The 14,844-nt window shown below is 42.0% G+C and overlaps 1 protein-coding gene across 1 annotated transcript in view; it reads right to left on the minus strand.

Annotated features, from left to right (window-relative positions):
• Nucleotides 1-14,844, minus strand: part of lrp1ab (low density lipoprotein receptor-related protein 1Ab) — an 89,439-nt gene that overhangs the window by 33,459 nt on the left and 41,136 nt on the right. Inside the window, exons 7-24 of the mRNA XM_044352205.1 lie at nt 12,711-12,873; nt 12,002-12,224; nt 10,861-11,050; nt 10,579-10,722; nt 10,226-10,462; nt 9,821-10,001; nt 9,185-9,407; nt 8,880-9,069; nt 8,649-8,771; nt 8,201-8,341; nt 7,672-7,797; nt 4,169-4,285; nt 3,971-4,051; nt 3,702-3,869; nt 2,327-2,509; nt 1,846-2,043; nt 1,456-1,701; nt 919-1,116 (exon numbers count right to left, since the gene is read on the minus strand). Of these exons, the coding sequence (XP_044208140.1) occupies nt 919-1,116; nt 1,456-1,701; nt 1,846-2,043; nt 2,327-2,509; nt 3,702-3,869; nt 3,971-4,051; nt 4,169-4,285; nt 7,672-7,797; nt 8,201-8,341; nt 8,649-8,771; nt 8,880-9,069; nt 9,185-9,407; nt 9,821-10,001; nt 10,226-10,462; nt 10,579-10,722; nt 10,861-11,050; nt 12,002-12,224; nt 12,711-12,873 (3,132 nt within the window). The remainder of the gene's footprint in view (nt 1-918; nt 1,117-1,455; nt 1,702-1,845; nt 2,044-2,326; nt 2,510-3,701; nt 3,870-3,970; nt 4,052-4,168; nt 4,286-7,671; nt 7,798-8,200; nt 8,342-8,648; nt 8,772-8,879; nt 9,070-9,184; nt 9,408-9,820; nt 10,002-10,225; nt 10,463-10,578; nt 10,723-10,860; nt 11,051-12,001; nt 12,225-12,710; nt 12,874-14,844) is intronic.

Genomic DNA, 14,844 nt, shown 5'->3' on the forward strand with positions numbered 1-14,844 from the left:
AGAAAACAATCTTCAAACACCAGATCTCCCTCTTTTTATTTTTTCCCAGCCAACAACTGGCTCTTATGCAAACTAAGTGCAAAACCCAAATGTGTGATCATCTCTGGCTGTGGGTGATCAGACAAGTTCCTTACAAGGCCTTCCAGTAGCACTGTAATTAGAAGGAGAGGGATAGGCCTTCCTCACAGTTTGCTTGAAGGAATGCTGGAGTTATGGCTAGATTTCTGTGTGGGTAGGGGTGTCCTAATTAATGTGTTGGCACTACTCAGTGTATGCCAAGAACTTTGGAGATGCTGAAATAGCTATGCTGAAATGGCTTCAATAACAAGCAGCAGGAGCTGATCTATGAGTTGGTCACAATGTCTCTGTTCAGGAGTCCTGTTTTAAAAGTGAAGTTGGAGGGCTGGGAACTGGAGCTGCAGTGTGTTGTGCCTCCTACGCTACATCAGTGTTCTGGCTGCAGTCATGCACAGCCAGCGCTGAGACAAATGGGAAGAGACAAAGCCTTCCGTGTGCCCCCTAAGTGCTGTGCTGGGAACACAACCTTGATTGGCAAGGAGACCTGGGGTTTTGGAGCGGGAAAGGCCAGCCATGACCTGGGAGATTTTTTCAGGGTCACAGACCGCCACTGCTGACCACAGATTCTTTTTAAAAACTTTTGGCTCTGAGAAATTACAGAGTGTATTTGCTCAGCGAAGGTCAATTTTTGAGAAATGCACAGTCAAAAGTATAAACATGATATCTTTCATCTCAAATGGAACAATCCACTTTAATGTTTTTATTATACTAGATGACACTGAAAAATCAACATATTACTATGTAATTAGAATGTTCTGAGTGGCCGTTCAATCCATCACCCCATCTATCTTTCTGCATAACTTAAAATCACAGAGAGCTGCAGCTGACTGGCTGTCTTACCTCCATTTTCAGACAGTTTCCCACGGTAGATCTTGTCTTCCACAACATCAGTCCAGTACAGGGTGCTCTGGTTGAGGTGAAAGTCCAAGGCAATGGTGTTCCTCAGGCCTGGTACAAGCACACTGAACTCCCCCTTGTGAAGCTCAATCCTTCTGATCTCATGGCGGTTTGAGAAAATTATGAAAGGCTTGAAGGGATCTGAAAGCAAAGAAATTTTACCCAGCAAAGTGTTAGTGTCTGAACAGAGTAGATCTCATCTCAGAGTTCAGATTCACAAAACCCCTTGCTTGTCTTGGATCAAATCCTGCCACAGCTGTCTCACTCCATCAGCCCCTTCCTAAAAAATGATTAAATAACTGAAGAGGTGCTGCTCACTTTTTGGAAAAATATCTTCAACACCACTATGTATCAAATACTGTATATATATACACACAGTAAAATAAGAACTGTAGAGCTTTTTCAGCCCTAAATACTTTGCTCTCAGTCTGGAGCCAAAAAGAAATTCTTCAGTTTGTAGGAGTAACTCTTTTTCCTCACCAATACTTTTGCAGCTCTCCATGTCGGCCTCCAGCTCCCAGCCCTCGTAGCAGGAGCATTTGACGCTGGATTTTTCCTGGTCGCACTTCTGGCTACACTTGAGGTGTTTGGCACAGAACCTCTGGATCTGACAGGTCTTGTTGTCTGCTCCCAGCTCCATGCCCAGGGGACAAGAACACATGAAGCCCTCCCCAGGAATTATGCTGCAGTTGTGACTACAACCACCATTGTCCAATGAACACAAGTCTGCAGGCAGAAAACAGAGATGAAATAGTTGGGATATAGCCGAGAAAGGTAAATGAAAGGTAATATGAAAGGTAAATGACAACAAAGCAATAAGGTACTGAACATATTGTCATGCTGTATTTTTGTGTGCAAAGAATGTTTTACCACAAAGCTTCTCGTCAGAGCCATCCGGACAGTCGTCAGTGCCATCACACAGCTTCTCAGTAGGCAGACAGATTGAGTCGTTGGTAGCGCACACATGGTGAGACAACTTGCACACCAATGCCTCGCAATTGTCCTCATCCGAGTTGTCCTCACAGTCACTGTCGCCATCACACACCCAGGCTTTGCTGATGCAGCGAGCTGGCAGGATCACATGATACCAACTCTTAGCTTGTGTCTTTGAAGAGTACTTAACATTCATAAAGAATCCGTTTTATACAAGATGATAGACTTGGTCACACCAGCAGTTGTAACAGTGAAATTTCTGACCGAAATCAGTTCTTTTCAATGAAATTTCCAAGAATAAAACCCTATTTGTACCATCACAATAACACTGCATCCTTAACTGACATTGTCAAAAAAAACCAAAAAAAACACATCACCCTTAAACTCTGGTACTTAAACCAGCTGTCAGCATCCTCACCAGAATCCCTGCAACTGAATTTGACTGCTGGGTCACACATGTGGGTGACACCCTCACAGTTGTTCTCATCACTCAGGTCCATACAGTCTGTGTCACCGTCACAGCGCCAGCGCATGGGAATGCACAGGCCGTCCATCCGACACTGGAACTCATCTACATGGCAGCCGCCTGGAGGACGGGTAGCTGGAGAGGAAAAAAATGTGACAGTTAGCCAACAAAAGAGATGGAGAGTGCAATTTAGCCAATGTCAAAAAAGAAATAAGATACAAATACAAGTCAGCAACTGAAAAATATCAGACTGATATCACAATCAGCAAACAACAGTAGCACAGACCACACATGCTGGACCAAAAACAGAGAAAAGAAAGAATAGGCCATTCTAGTCAGTAATTAATGTGTAGATATGCTGGGATACTGGCTTAACTACCTGACTCTGAGCCAAGACAAACAACATTGACACACACAGCTCACTGGCTGATGTCACACTGAGGAGGTAGCACAATGACATCCCCTCATGGCAAAGGTCAACGTTTGGCATGGCTAAAGCAGCAAACAGGCCTGGGACCTTTCAGCACAGAACTACAATATACAGAATGGGAAGGCAATAGTGTTGCTTTTTTATTTCAGCTAATGACTTCCAGACGGCAGACCAAGAGAGCCCGCAAACACACACACACAGCCAGACACACACACACATACAAAGCACAGATTGCTCATTAGACCAACAGGTCATGCTGGGCTCCGTTTTTGCATGCTGGGACTTGACAGCAGTTGGCTGCGTTTCTGCATGTATCAAACAGTACATACAGCATCAGAACACACACAGTGCACAGGAAGGGTATGACACTGTTCTATGACGCTCTCTCAGTTATTATCACAATGAGTGGTTAACCAGGAAAACTGAATGTTCCAAAGCAGAACATGGCCACCAGCTACTTTCACTTCTTACTTAAACACGTAAATTCATATCACTGCGGCAAAGTCAAAACATCTGTGCCGTTTGCACAAAACCATGAAAGAGTTTAATTGTTATCTAACCACAACACATAATCACATCCTGAACAGAGCTACAGAGAGGATTTGCTGTAAATGATAAATAGAAGCCAGAGGGCAAGCATGGGCATGCATAGCGGAGGAAATGGGACAGTGAGGAGGAAGATCCTGTCTTCATTGTGACAACCTCTGTACAACTGCAAACAGCAACATATAAACATAGTGAAATATAATACACAATGTGACTCAAGTACAACTGGCAAAAGCACAAACCCAATCTATATCCACATGCACAGGAAGAGAGGAGACAGTGCAGTAACAAAACTATTCTTAGAGCAGTAGTATTTCAGTCTTCCATACAGTACACTGTATCGTTCCTTACCCTGATTGGTACAGTTTGCATGAGTCTCATCACTGTAGTCACCACAGTCATTGTCGCCATCACAAGTCCAGTATTCTGGGATGCAGCGGCCACTGTTACATTTAAACTGGACACTGGAGCAGGAATGGCTGCAGCCTGCTTCGTCACTGTTATCCCCACAGTCATTGTCTGTACATAAGCACACATGCAAGATTTTATTGTCAGTTACTGGATTGTTTTAAAATACATCCTCATGGAGGATGAGGGAAGTCTCACAAGATGATGCTCACCATTATCACAACGCCAATTGATGTTGATGCAGCGGCCATTGGCACAGGTGAACTGGGTCAGAGGGAAGCAGGTTGGATAGGCTGGGGTAGACAGAACAAGAGAGGATGTGTAAAATATCACAAACATATTTGTTGTTTAATCTAAATAACTTGCTATTCAAGCAAGACTAACAATATGAAGGTGCAGTTAAGACCTACCACATGAGTCTGGTTCATCTGAGCGGTCTCCACAGTCGTCATCCAGGTCACATGTCCATGAGATAGGGATGCAGCGCCCACTGGCACAAGGGTACTGGTTTGGTGGGCATGTGCGAGCTGGCAGGAAACAAGATATAAAACAGGTTAGTTCTTTCTGCAATGCCTTCCTTAATAATAATAATAATAATCATAATAATAATAACTTTTTGTACAGCACTTTTCATACAAAGATACAGGCCAAGTGCTTCACAAAACGAGAAAAACAAACTAATAAACAAAACAAACAAACAACAAACAGTTTGATCACAATACAATAAAATATTAACAACGATACGCGTAAAGTTAACCCACATTAAAAGCCAAATTAAAAAGATAGGTCTTGAATTTCCTTTTAAAAAGTCCAAGGGGGTTTGCTGTTCTAAGATCCAGAACAGAACAGAACAGAACATAAAGCAGCCTCACCAGATTTGTGGGAGACTTTAGGAATTTATAAAAGAAAGGCAGTGGCAGATCTGAGAGTTCTTGTTGGGACATAAAATGAAAAGCAGTTCCTGATATGTGAAGGTGCTAGATTATGTAAGGCCTTGTACATAAGTAAAAGGACTTTAAAATCAATTCTAAAAGATACAGGTAGCCAGTGCAGTGCTGCGAGCAGAGGGGTAATATGATCTCTTTTTTTGTATTGCTCAAAATCCTGGTTGCAGCTTTCTGAATTAACTGTAATTTTCCTAAAGACTTTTTAGGGAGACCATTAAAAAGATAGTTGCAATGATCTAAGCTGCTTGCAATAAAAGCATGTATCAGAATTTCAGCATCATTCTGAGATAAAAAGGGTCTCATTTTGGCAAAGTTCCTCAGATGAAAAAATTATGTTTTTGTGACATTGTTAAAATGGCTAGTAAAATTAAGATCAAAGTCTAAAATCACCTCTAAATCTGTAACATGTTTTAACTTGCTTGAACAGGCTGGCAAACACTGACTCTAGTCTCTGCCTTTCTGCTTTTGGACCAACACGTAGAATTTCTGTTTTCTGCTTATTTCTTTTTAAAAAAAATTACTCATCCAAGTGTTGATATCAGAAAGGCAGGTAAAAAAAACATTGAAAGAACTGGGGTTGTCTTGCGAAACAGAGATATATAGTTGTGTATCATCAGCAGCAACAGTGATACTTGACATTGTGGTGACTAATTATGTTGCCCAGAGGCAGCATGTAAAAAGAAAACAGAATAACACCTAGAATGCTTCCTTGAGGAACACCATCTTCAATGTCAAATGTCTGTGACACAAAGTCGCCTAAACTAACAAAAAAAATGTCTGACAAGTATGAGCGAAACCAGTCAGGTACCGCACCAAAGAGATCTACTCATTTCTCAAGTCCATCAATTAAAATGCCATGATCAACTGTATCGAATGCAGCACTCAAATCTAACAAAAAGAGGAAAGGCACATTGTTTGAATCAGTCAAAATTCTCAGGTCATTTATAGTACCTTTAATAAAAAAGAGGTTTCCATGCTATGGTTGGTCTGATAGCAAGACTAGAATTTATCTAATATATTAGTATTCAGATGATCATGTAGTTGGTCAAATACAATCTTCTCAAGAATTTTACTAAGAAAAGGAAGATTTGAGATGGGCAGAGGGAAATGTTTTGTGAGAGAGGCACTGGAAGCTGGATTTACACACTGGTAAGAATGGGGTCTAGTGCACATGTGGATGACTTCATTTTGTTGATCATAACACCAATTTTATCATCTGTTGTCATACTAAAGGATGTCATAGGTGGAGACCCACCCACCAATAGATCCCAAACAGCTGATGAATATGTATTTATAATACTGGATCTAATGGTGTCAATTTTTACTTTAAAAAAATGATGCAAATTCCTGACTCTTTAGATCTGAGGCTTGCTTATTTAAACTGAAAGCCAGAGATGGGTTCAAAGGAGTGTTAATCATGGAGAAGAGGACTTTGGGGTTGTGTTAGTTTTCACGAATGATCTTTGAGATATGGGCTTGTCTTTCTATTCTGACAGCGTTATTGTAAATTCTCATTTTAAACTTTAAGATGTCAAAGTTGAAGTCTTTTGGCCCTGTGACACAGTTTCTTCTTATTGTTGTTTTATTTTTACATATACGAATGGAATGAGGAAAAATAGAAGGGAGAGTTATAACAATGAGTTCATGCCTGTTATATGCACTAATTAAATTAGTGGAACTGATCTGGCAGGGGCCAGACCCAGAGGACATCAAGTACTGTGGGACCGGTCACTCGAAGAGAGCAAGGGACTTGACCGGAAGTGGGGAGGTGCATGTGAATGGCTAGGAGCAGTGGAGCATGTGAGTGCTGTAAATAGTAAGATAAGTTTGCTGTTATCATGCGAGAGTCAGCTCTAATTGGGTGGAGATCATCCCTCCATTAAAGCTGTCTATGCTCCCAAAACAAGTTAAAATTGTCAACGAAAGCCACATCGTAATTGCTGCAAGCCGATGACAGCCAGGTGAGTAGGCTCAGCAGGCGACTGAAGCGACCCACTCCACAGCTAAGAGTCGGGATTGGTCTAGAGATGTAAGCGTGGCAGTTTGTGTCTCTAGGACCTTCAATAAGTGGATGAAGTGCAGTTTAAGCAGTTCCGACTGTTTTTTTTGGGATGTCATTTGCACCCACATTAACTACAGTCCGCTCCAACTTTGGATGGTCCTGTATAATTCTGCTGGCTATTTTCTGGACCCTCGCAACAGTACATTTTCGCCGTCTTCATCCTGATATTCTGGACTATGGAGTCTCCTATGACCACAATCATGAAGTGGGATAACATGGGAGCTGTGCTGGAACCGACTGCTATGCCAAGGGACGGCCGGGGAGAGGTTGGAGGAGTATGTGAAGGTGGAGATGCAGTGTAGTAACCAGCACCCTGGGGTTCCTTCATGGAGCTGGAGTGACTGCTGGGTGGAAAGCAGGCATCCTTCAGGGTGCCAGTCCAACTGTTTGCCCTGCAGTGTCCATAGATGGGGGAGACAGGAGGCCTCCCCTTAGTGGATTGGCCAACTGGATGTCCCGGGAATGGCATGATGGAACATGGACTTTGAACTAGAACCCTCCACTGAGTGCGATTCTCTTTCTTGCTTAAACAAACCTAAACAATAGTTTCATAGCTGTGTGTTTGAAATACTCAAAACACATAACCACAACAAGAACCCCAGCTGCACATCATGACTAAAATCATATTAAGTTGTATATTCATTTACCTGAAATGCAGTCTGTCCAAATTTTTAAATACCAAATTTCAGTTCACATGTTTTGAGACATCTTGCAGATGAAGAAAAACAAACTCTTAGCAATAACAACGTTGTTGTTGACCCTTATGTAGATGACATACAACTTTATTAAGAGTTAAAAATGGCCACACGGCTAATAAAATCAGGTCTTGCATCTTACAAATCAAAAAATGAATGAAAAATTCATATGCTGTCTAGACTACAAAGAACTACAACTTCATACATACCAGAGCATGTGGTATTTGATTCATCCTCATCATTGCCACAGTCATTGTCACCATCACACAGCCATCGAAGGGGGATACAGCGGTTGTTCTGACATTTGAATCGGTCAGCTGGACAGGTGTGCTGGTCTGAAGGGAGAAAACAGAAAATATTATGAACACAACACTGTTTTTTTACAAACCAGGTTTTAATATATATATTTTTACACACCAAGCTCACTGCTTTATTAAGGCTTTCTGGATTTGATACACTATTTAGCCTGCTAAATAGATGTTTTAAGCATGTCACTTCAAATAAAGTGTAAAAATGACAATCCATCCAAGACAAATATCTCTGTCCCTGGTTCTCACTATCGCCTAATTAGGAGAAAGTTGGCCAGTGAAATTACAGTCATATTACACTGCATGGAAAGAGACAATCTTGGAAACTGCAGTTTTCGCTCTGTCAGTTCGTGTTAGCCAAGAACCTTAATGAGAATTTTGTTTATCTATGTGTTGCTGTGTAACCATGACAATGACGTGGCACACTTACGGCAGAGTTCAGGGGCCTCATCACTGTTGTCCAGACAATCGTTGTCCCCATCACACTTCCAGCGCTCTTGGATGCAGCGGTTGTTCTTGCAGGCAAACTCCCCAGACTGGCACTGTGGCGGGGGCACGTAGGTGGGATTGGCTGGAGATGAGATCAGGGTTAGGAGCAGAAACAGATGGGCCATTGAGACAAGAGCTAAGCACTGCAACACAACAAAGCTTTCTGGTGGCTAGGTCAGCTTTCATCTCTCTAAAAGTTGCAACAATATTGGTGGAGTCTCTCTGAAACTTCTCCCCAGATTTGGCAAGCACATCGTATAGTAGTTTGAAAATGGAAAGTACAGCCAAGAATTCTTTAACAGACTAAACCCCTGCTGATTAATGAAGTTTCCATTACATAACACATAGATTTTTGGTGAAACCATTGTACTGGTAAAGCTGCTAAGTACCTTTGCAGGTGACATTATCGACATCCAGGATTTGATCGTCAGCACAGCCACAGGACCTGCCATCAGGGATTGCAAGGCACAGACTGCTACAGCCTCCATTGTTGACTCGACAAGCATTGGAGCCTTTATAAAAAAAAAAAAGAAGACAGACAGAATACAGTCTTTATTATACATCTCAGTATTCTTAATTGTTAAATTATACTTGACATTAGATCCTTATGAATGATATACCTTGCTGCTGGTGTGCATCATACACTCTGATCTCAAAGATGGGTGGCCTCTCATTGCGCAGTAGGGTGACTGTCTTAGTCACCTGGTCTAATTTGTAGATGCTGCCACCACGGTACTCATTCCAAAAGAGGAATTGTTTGTAATGACATAATCCAAAGGCGTGGTTAAGCTCTTGCCCCTCATACACCACCTGTTAAATAAGGAAATGGAGAGGGATCACATTTCCACATACTATCTTAGCTCCAACAAGCAGATTCTCTCAAAATGACCAAAATGTGGGAATATTTTCTCAGATTATCACCAACCTTCCGGTCAGTTGTGTTGAGGTAAACCATTTCAATACGGTCGTAATAAGCATCCACCCAGTACAGGATGCCCTGGGGTATATCCAGACTCAAGCCATTAGGCCACAACACTGTCTTGCTGGTCAGGAACACTTGGTGATGTGAACCGTCCATCCAAGCTTTCTTGATCTTTCCTCTGTTACTCTCTGTGGGATCCTCCTCCCAGTCGGTCCAGTACATCCATCTGGGAGGATGAGAACATGTATCATCACATTCAAAGGGCTTGTGAGATAAGACATTTCTGTGAGAGCCTGAGCTGTCAGAACGTGGCTTTGAGTTTTGATGCTCTTTGATGGAACAAAACAAAAGGAAGGAGTATCTAAACATCCCTTGAAAACTCACCCGTTCCAACACACACAAGCAAACATTAATGTAACAAGTGAGTTAAACAAAAATTATATTGTAGACAGCTCACATAGCTACAAGTAAAAAACCCAAAGGCCATCCCCTCCCACTCTACCAGAAGTACTAACACTGACATGCAGGTTGAACACCACTACATCAAAGAATTATAACTGGATTAACAACTTTAACATAGCATTTATGAGAAAAGAATACCCATTAAAATTACAAATACCCTCCCCTCCAGTGTCTCACCCATGCTGGGGGTCCACCACAATGGCACGTGGGTGGCTCATTTTGCCCTCAATGAGAGTCTTGCGGGTCTGAGAGGCCTTCTCCAGCCTGGCAACACTGATAGTCTTCTTAGGCCCATCATCTGTCCAGTAGAGATTACCTCCCATCCAGTCTACAGCTAGCCCCTCTACTGTGTGGATACCTGAGATAAGCAAAAGAAGCAGGTGTGAAAAAAGAACTATTAGCTGGCCAATTCAGGATAGAAAATTAAAGAGAAATAAGAAGAAAAAGAGAATTAAGTGGAAATTATATGGAATAACCTTATTTAAGTCTTTTCCTCCCTAGGTTCTTTGTAGTGGCCAGGATTTGGTTAGAGAGTAGCAATAGTTTCCAAAATCCTCTGCAAAGCTATCATTTCATTCTTACCTTCCTTTAGTATGTTGTCTCTCTCTGTGCCATCTATCTTCTGTCGGCCAATAATGTAGCTGGTAGCATCAGCAAAGTAGATGAATTCGGTGGCGGCGTGAAAATCCAGAGCTCGAGGGTTCATTAGGTTCTCAATGGGAATCATGTACTCATCAGGCACCTTAGCATTCATGTCCATGCCCCTGATGATTCCAGGACGACCTTTACCGTACACTAAGAATAACTCATGGTCTGGTTCTGGAGAGAGAAGTGATGTATAAATGTCATTACTTCTGTTAGTGATTTGGTACCCACCATCACTTTACTGACATCATCAATGATCATTACCAAAACTAATGGGAATTGATACATACTCTTGCAGGACTTTCCATCGCTGCCAAGACTGAAGCCAAAGCGACAGCGGCAGGTACGAGTCTTGTGGCTGTTGCTCAGCAAACAGATGTCAGAGCAACCTCCAGCCTTCCCAAACTGATCCAGGGCACATGCATGGCTACGCACTGAGCAAGAAGAGAGGCACACAAAAACAACAGTTATGCAATGGTACACAACTGCAACAACAGTAAATTATGGACATGGATCAGACGACAGTTTAGCAGTCAAGCTAATTGCAAGGCTGTCCCTTCTCGAGTGTGCACCTTGAGGTTGGCGCCTCTGGTGGTAAACATGCAGCGCGGCACCGCGGTCTACCCGTGTCACCACCTGGAATTCTGAGCTGTTGAAACGGTTCACTCGGATCACACTGGTCTTGGGGTTGAGGTTGCCTTCATCTGAGTTAGTGGCGTACAGGTAGTTTTCAAATACAGTAAGTCCATATAGATGCTCAATCTGAAATACAATGAGACAATAAAGCAGCAGAATTAATACGTTGTCTTGAGTTTGCTGTTGAAACTACTGACATTAGTAAAACAGCTCATGGTGCATGACTAATGGCTTGTGTGATATTGTTTGTGTACATGTTTCTATCTTGAACACTGCCTGGCAAATTCTGCATAATGAAACTTTCCTATCAAACTATTTATCAGTATAAAACAGATTTTGACAGGTTCTAAAAATGTGAATAAATCTGATAGCCAGAGAGAGACAGACAAACATGGACACAAAGACAGACAGAGACATAAAGAGAGAGTTTGTGTAAACTTGGCACAGAGCAGCATAATGGCTCCACTTCCCATCTGCTGTTTAACAGAGAGGCTTTACTTTTGTAAGTCTATTCTGTGCAGCTCTCCTCCTCTGTCAAAAAAGATGCATGGGTTGTAACATATTTCCAGCCCACCCCAATCCCCACACCAACCCCTATCTCTCACACATGCCGCCACCACCACCCAACTTCCTTCCACCACTGCAGTCCTGATTTCATTAAGATCATTATTCCACTATAAGTTTGAGCCAAGCTTTGCTAGGGCCGCCAGACTAATACGTTTAGAGAGGCAATCGCCAAGAACATCACACACTCTTTAAGTAATATCAATCAAAGCAATAAAAAGGACTCATCCCCTGGAGAGGCAGACTCTCTTTGCCTAGATACACAGGAGATAACTGGAAAACAGTACTGTCATGAAAGATAATGAGATTAAATCAATGATGATACAGATTAGGAAAACAGACATCTTGTATTATCAAAGGGAAGATTGAAAACTGGATAGGGAGTCTGGGCTATTGCTGTTCAGTAAAGTTCAACATTTTAAAAGAATGCTGAATCAGAAGTCTTAAGTGCATCTGTGTGTGTTCAGATGATGTAGTTGGTGTTTTTGTGTGCTTCCATCCTTCAAATCTCACCAGCAGGCCCTGGATGATGGTGTGTCTGTTCTTGCCCTCATAATCAACCACTTCAATGTAGTCCAGGTAAGCATCAGCCCAGTAAACCAACCGGTTGACCAAGTCCAAGGTGATACCATGAGGGAAGACGATCTTACTGTCCACCAGCTTAGTGCGGTTCTGACCATCCATGTCACAGCGCTCCACCCTTGGCGTGGACCCATAGTCTGTGAAGAACACTTTGCTGTAGTAGAAGAAGAAAAGCAAAAAGGATGGGGAGGTTAAGTTAAAGATGGGGAGACAAAAAAGGGAATTTCATTAACAAGAGGAAATGATGTGACCCAAGACACTGGATAACTCTGCTTCGACATTCATATATGACTTTTGTTTAACATCACAAGTTATCACAATTGAGCAATCTGTATTACTCTCAGTCATTGATTTAAAAGTACTTTCCAGGACAATAAAAATAGAGAAGTGATACTTGGGAAAAGGAACCACATCACATTCAAGATTTTCATTTGTCAGGAACCTGAAACAGCCGTCAAGCAAGTGTCTATGTGGCACACAAGTATCTGTCTAGGTTTCCATCTGGAGGAAGTGCTTTGATTTTTGACTGCCTGCTTGGTCAGCACGTTGTCTGATCATAAGACAGCATTTTCCTCTCAAGTGTTGCTAAAGCAGTATTGAGGATAGTGTTAGGTCAAGAAGAGTGGAGAGAGGTACAGACCCCATGGCCGGATCCAAGGCGATGCCTTTAGGGTTGTACAGCTCTTGGTCCAGCAGGGTCACACATGTCTGGCCATTCTTGTTGCAGACAAACACCCAGTCATCCACGTCATCCACAAAGTAGAAGTTTCCGGTCAGCCAGTCGATAGCCATCTGTTCCACATCTGAGGGATGCAGAGGAGAGCAGAGAACAGAAAACAAAACAGAACCATTAAGAAAACAGAACCTCCTGTGAGTATAGTCATATAAATCTTGTAATCTGTAAATGTACTAGCACAGTTTCAAAACCTCTCATTTTATGATGCCATGTCCCTCTCCTCAAGAGTGCTCACTCTCTTAAAAAACAAAATAATAGTACTGAATTAATGACATGTCATGTTCCTGCACTTCTGGGTCTGACAAGTTGTCCATTAGGGTTAGGGTTAGCAATACACTTGTTTTTGATTAAGGCAAACAGAGCATGGGAGAGGGAAAGAAACACAAATAGGGACAGATAAAGAGTGACAGGTGAAGACTTTCCTTTTAGATGAGTTAAGGATATACTGTTTTATGAAATTCTTAAATATGCATGACTCACTTATTGTAAATTCTAAAGAAAACTATGAACAGAAAGTCAGTCGAAGCAATATTCCAAAAGATATTCTCTCATTCTTGTTGTTTTGATGAAGGTGGTGATGGAGAGGGAAGTCGAACACAGTGGTCCTAAATCTCCTACTTAACTGCTGAATTCGGTTGAGATTTGGTGACTTCAAACATCATAGTATATGATTCATATCATCTGTATACTCAGACCATTTCTTGACCCATTCTGCTCTGTATGGAGGTATCCGTATTAGCTGTGTTTCTTCACTTATTTATTCAGGTTTTATTCAGGCAGCATAGAAACATAAATCATAAAGCTCTGTCATTTTAGGGGTTGACTTGAATATCACTCAAAGTGACATAAAATGACCCTTTCACAAAGGGACCTGACATTTTGTAACTCTGTAACATTTTGCTTACAAAGTCAAACTAGTAAGAGATAGAAAGAGGAACCTTTACAGATTGAGACTTTGTCTCAGCTATGGATGTGTAAAGTGCTACATTGGCACTGGAAACGGTTTCTGAAAACTCTGTCCTGTATGAGAGAGGCTGCGCAACTCCCAGACTACAGGGAGACCCAGCTGTGGGCAGGGAGGGAACTTTAAGATGCACTGCCTCCCATACAGTTTTGTGTTTTAACAGCTGCCACCATGCTTCCTTTCAAAGCAGAGCACTACACATGCACATAGGCTCACTACTCACACATACAGTATCAAAATGACCATAGTTATCTGTCCAGTTAATCCAAGGGACAACTTTGATGGTGTCACAGGGGTATAATACCATCGACAGTGAGCCTGACAAAGGCTTTGACCATTCATAAAAGAAAACATCTGCACTGGATTCCCCAACAATGGCAATCATGCTGCTCAGAGCCAAAGCAATTTCCACAACAGAACATACACACATCTGGCCCCAATGTAAAAACCTCCCACCCTACCTAACAAACATACACAGAGCTTCAAAAGACCTGCCCCACATGGGACTTACACTATGCTTGGTATACAATATAAGCAGAGTTGAGGAGAAAATAAGCAACCATGGGGCTGGGGTTGCAGCTGTGGTTGGGAAAGAAAGATTGAAAGATACTGCTGGTTAAATAAATTTATATCAAGTTCTGGTACATATCCAAGCTGGAAGTAATTTATTGACAGTCTGCAATGGTAGTGGCCATCTCATCTCTAAAAGGGAGGTAACTGTAAATACATGAGCTAATAAAAAAATATTCAAAACACCAGAGGGAGGGAGTACAAAGCAGTCCAAGATGTTTCATAAGATCAGAACAAAGATTCTGACAACGGGCAACGTTTGTCATGGAGCTACGAGGGATAGTGATACTCCCATTGGTATCAGTTCTAAACCCATACTCTTCTAAAGAATTCCAGCTGGAAGTCTGGCTGCACAAGGCATTGATTAGACTCATATACAGAGTAGAGAGCCTGTTATGCAACCTGGGGACTATTGGGTTGTGTAACAACCTACAACTAGTGGACCCCCTATCCAGAGAGCCAGTCAGTCTGTTGACATTCTCACTTATTCAGCTTCTGGTAAGT

Source organism: Thunnus albacares, chromosome 5, assembly GCF_914725855.1.
Source record: "Thunnus albacares chromosome 5, fThuAlb1.1, whole genome shotgun sequence".
In the NCBI taxonomy this organism is placed as follows: Eukaryota; Metazoa; Chordata; class Actinopteri; order Scombriformes; family Scombridae; genus Thunnus; species Thunnus albacares.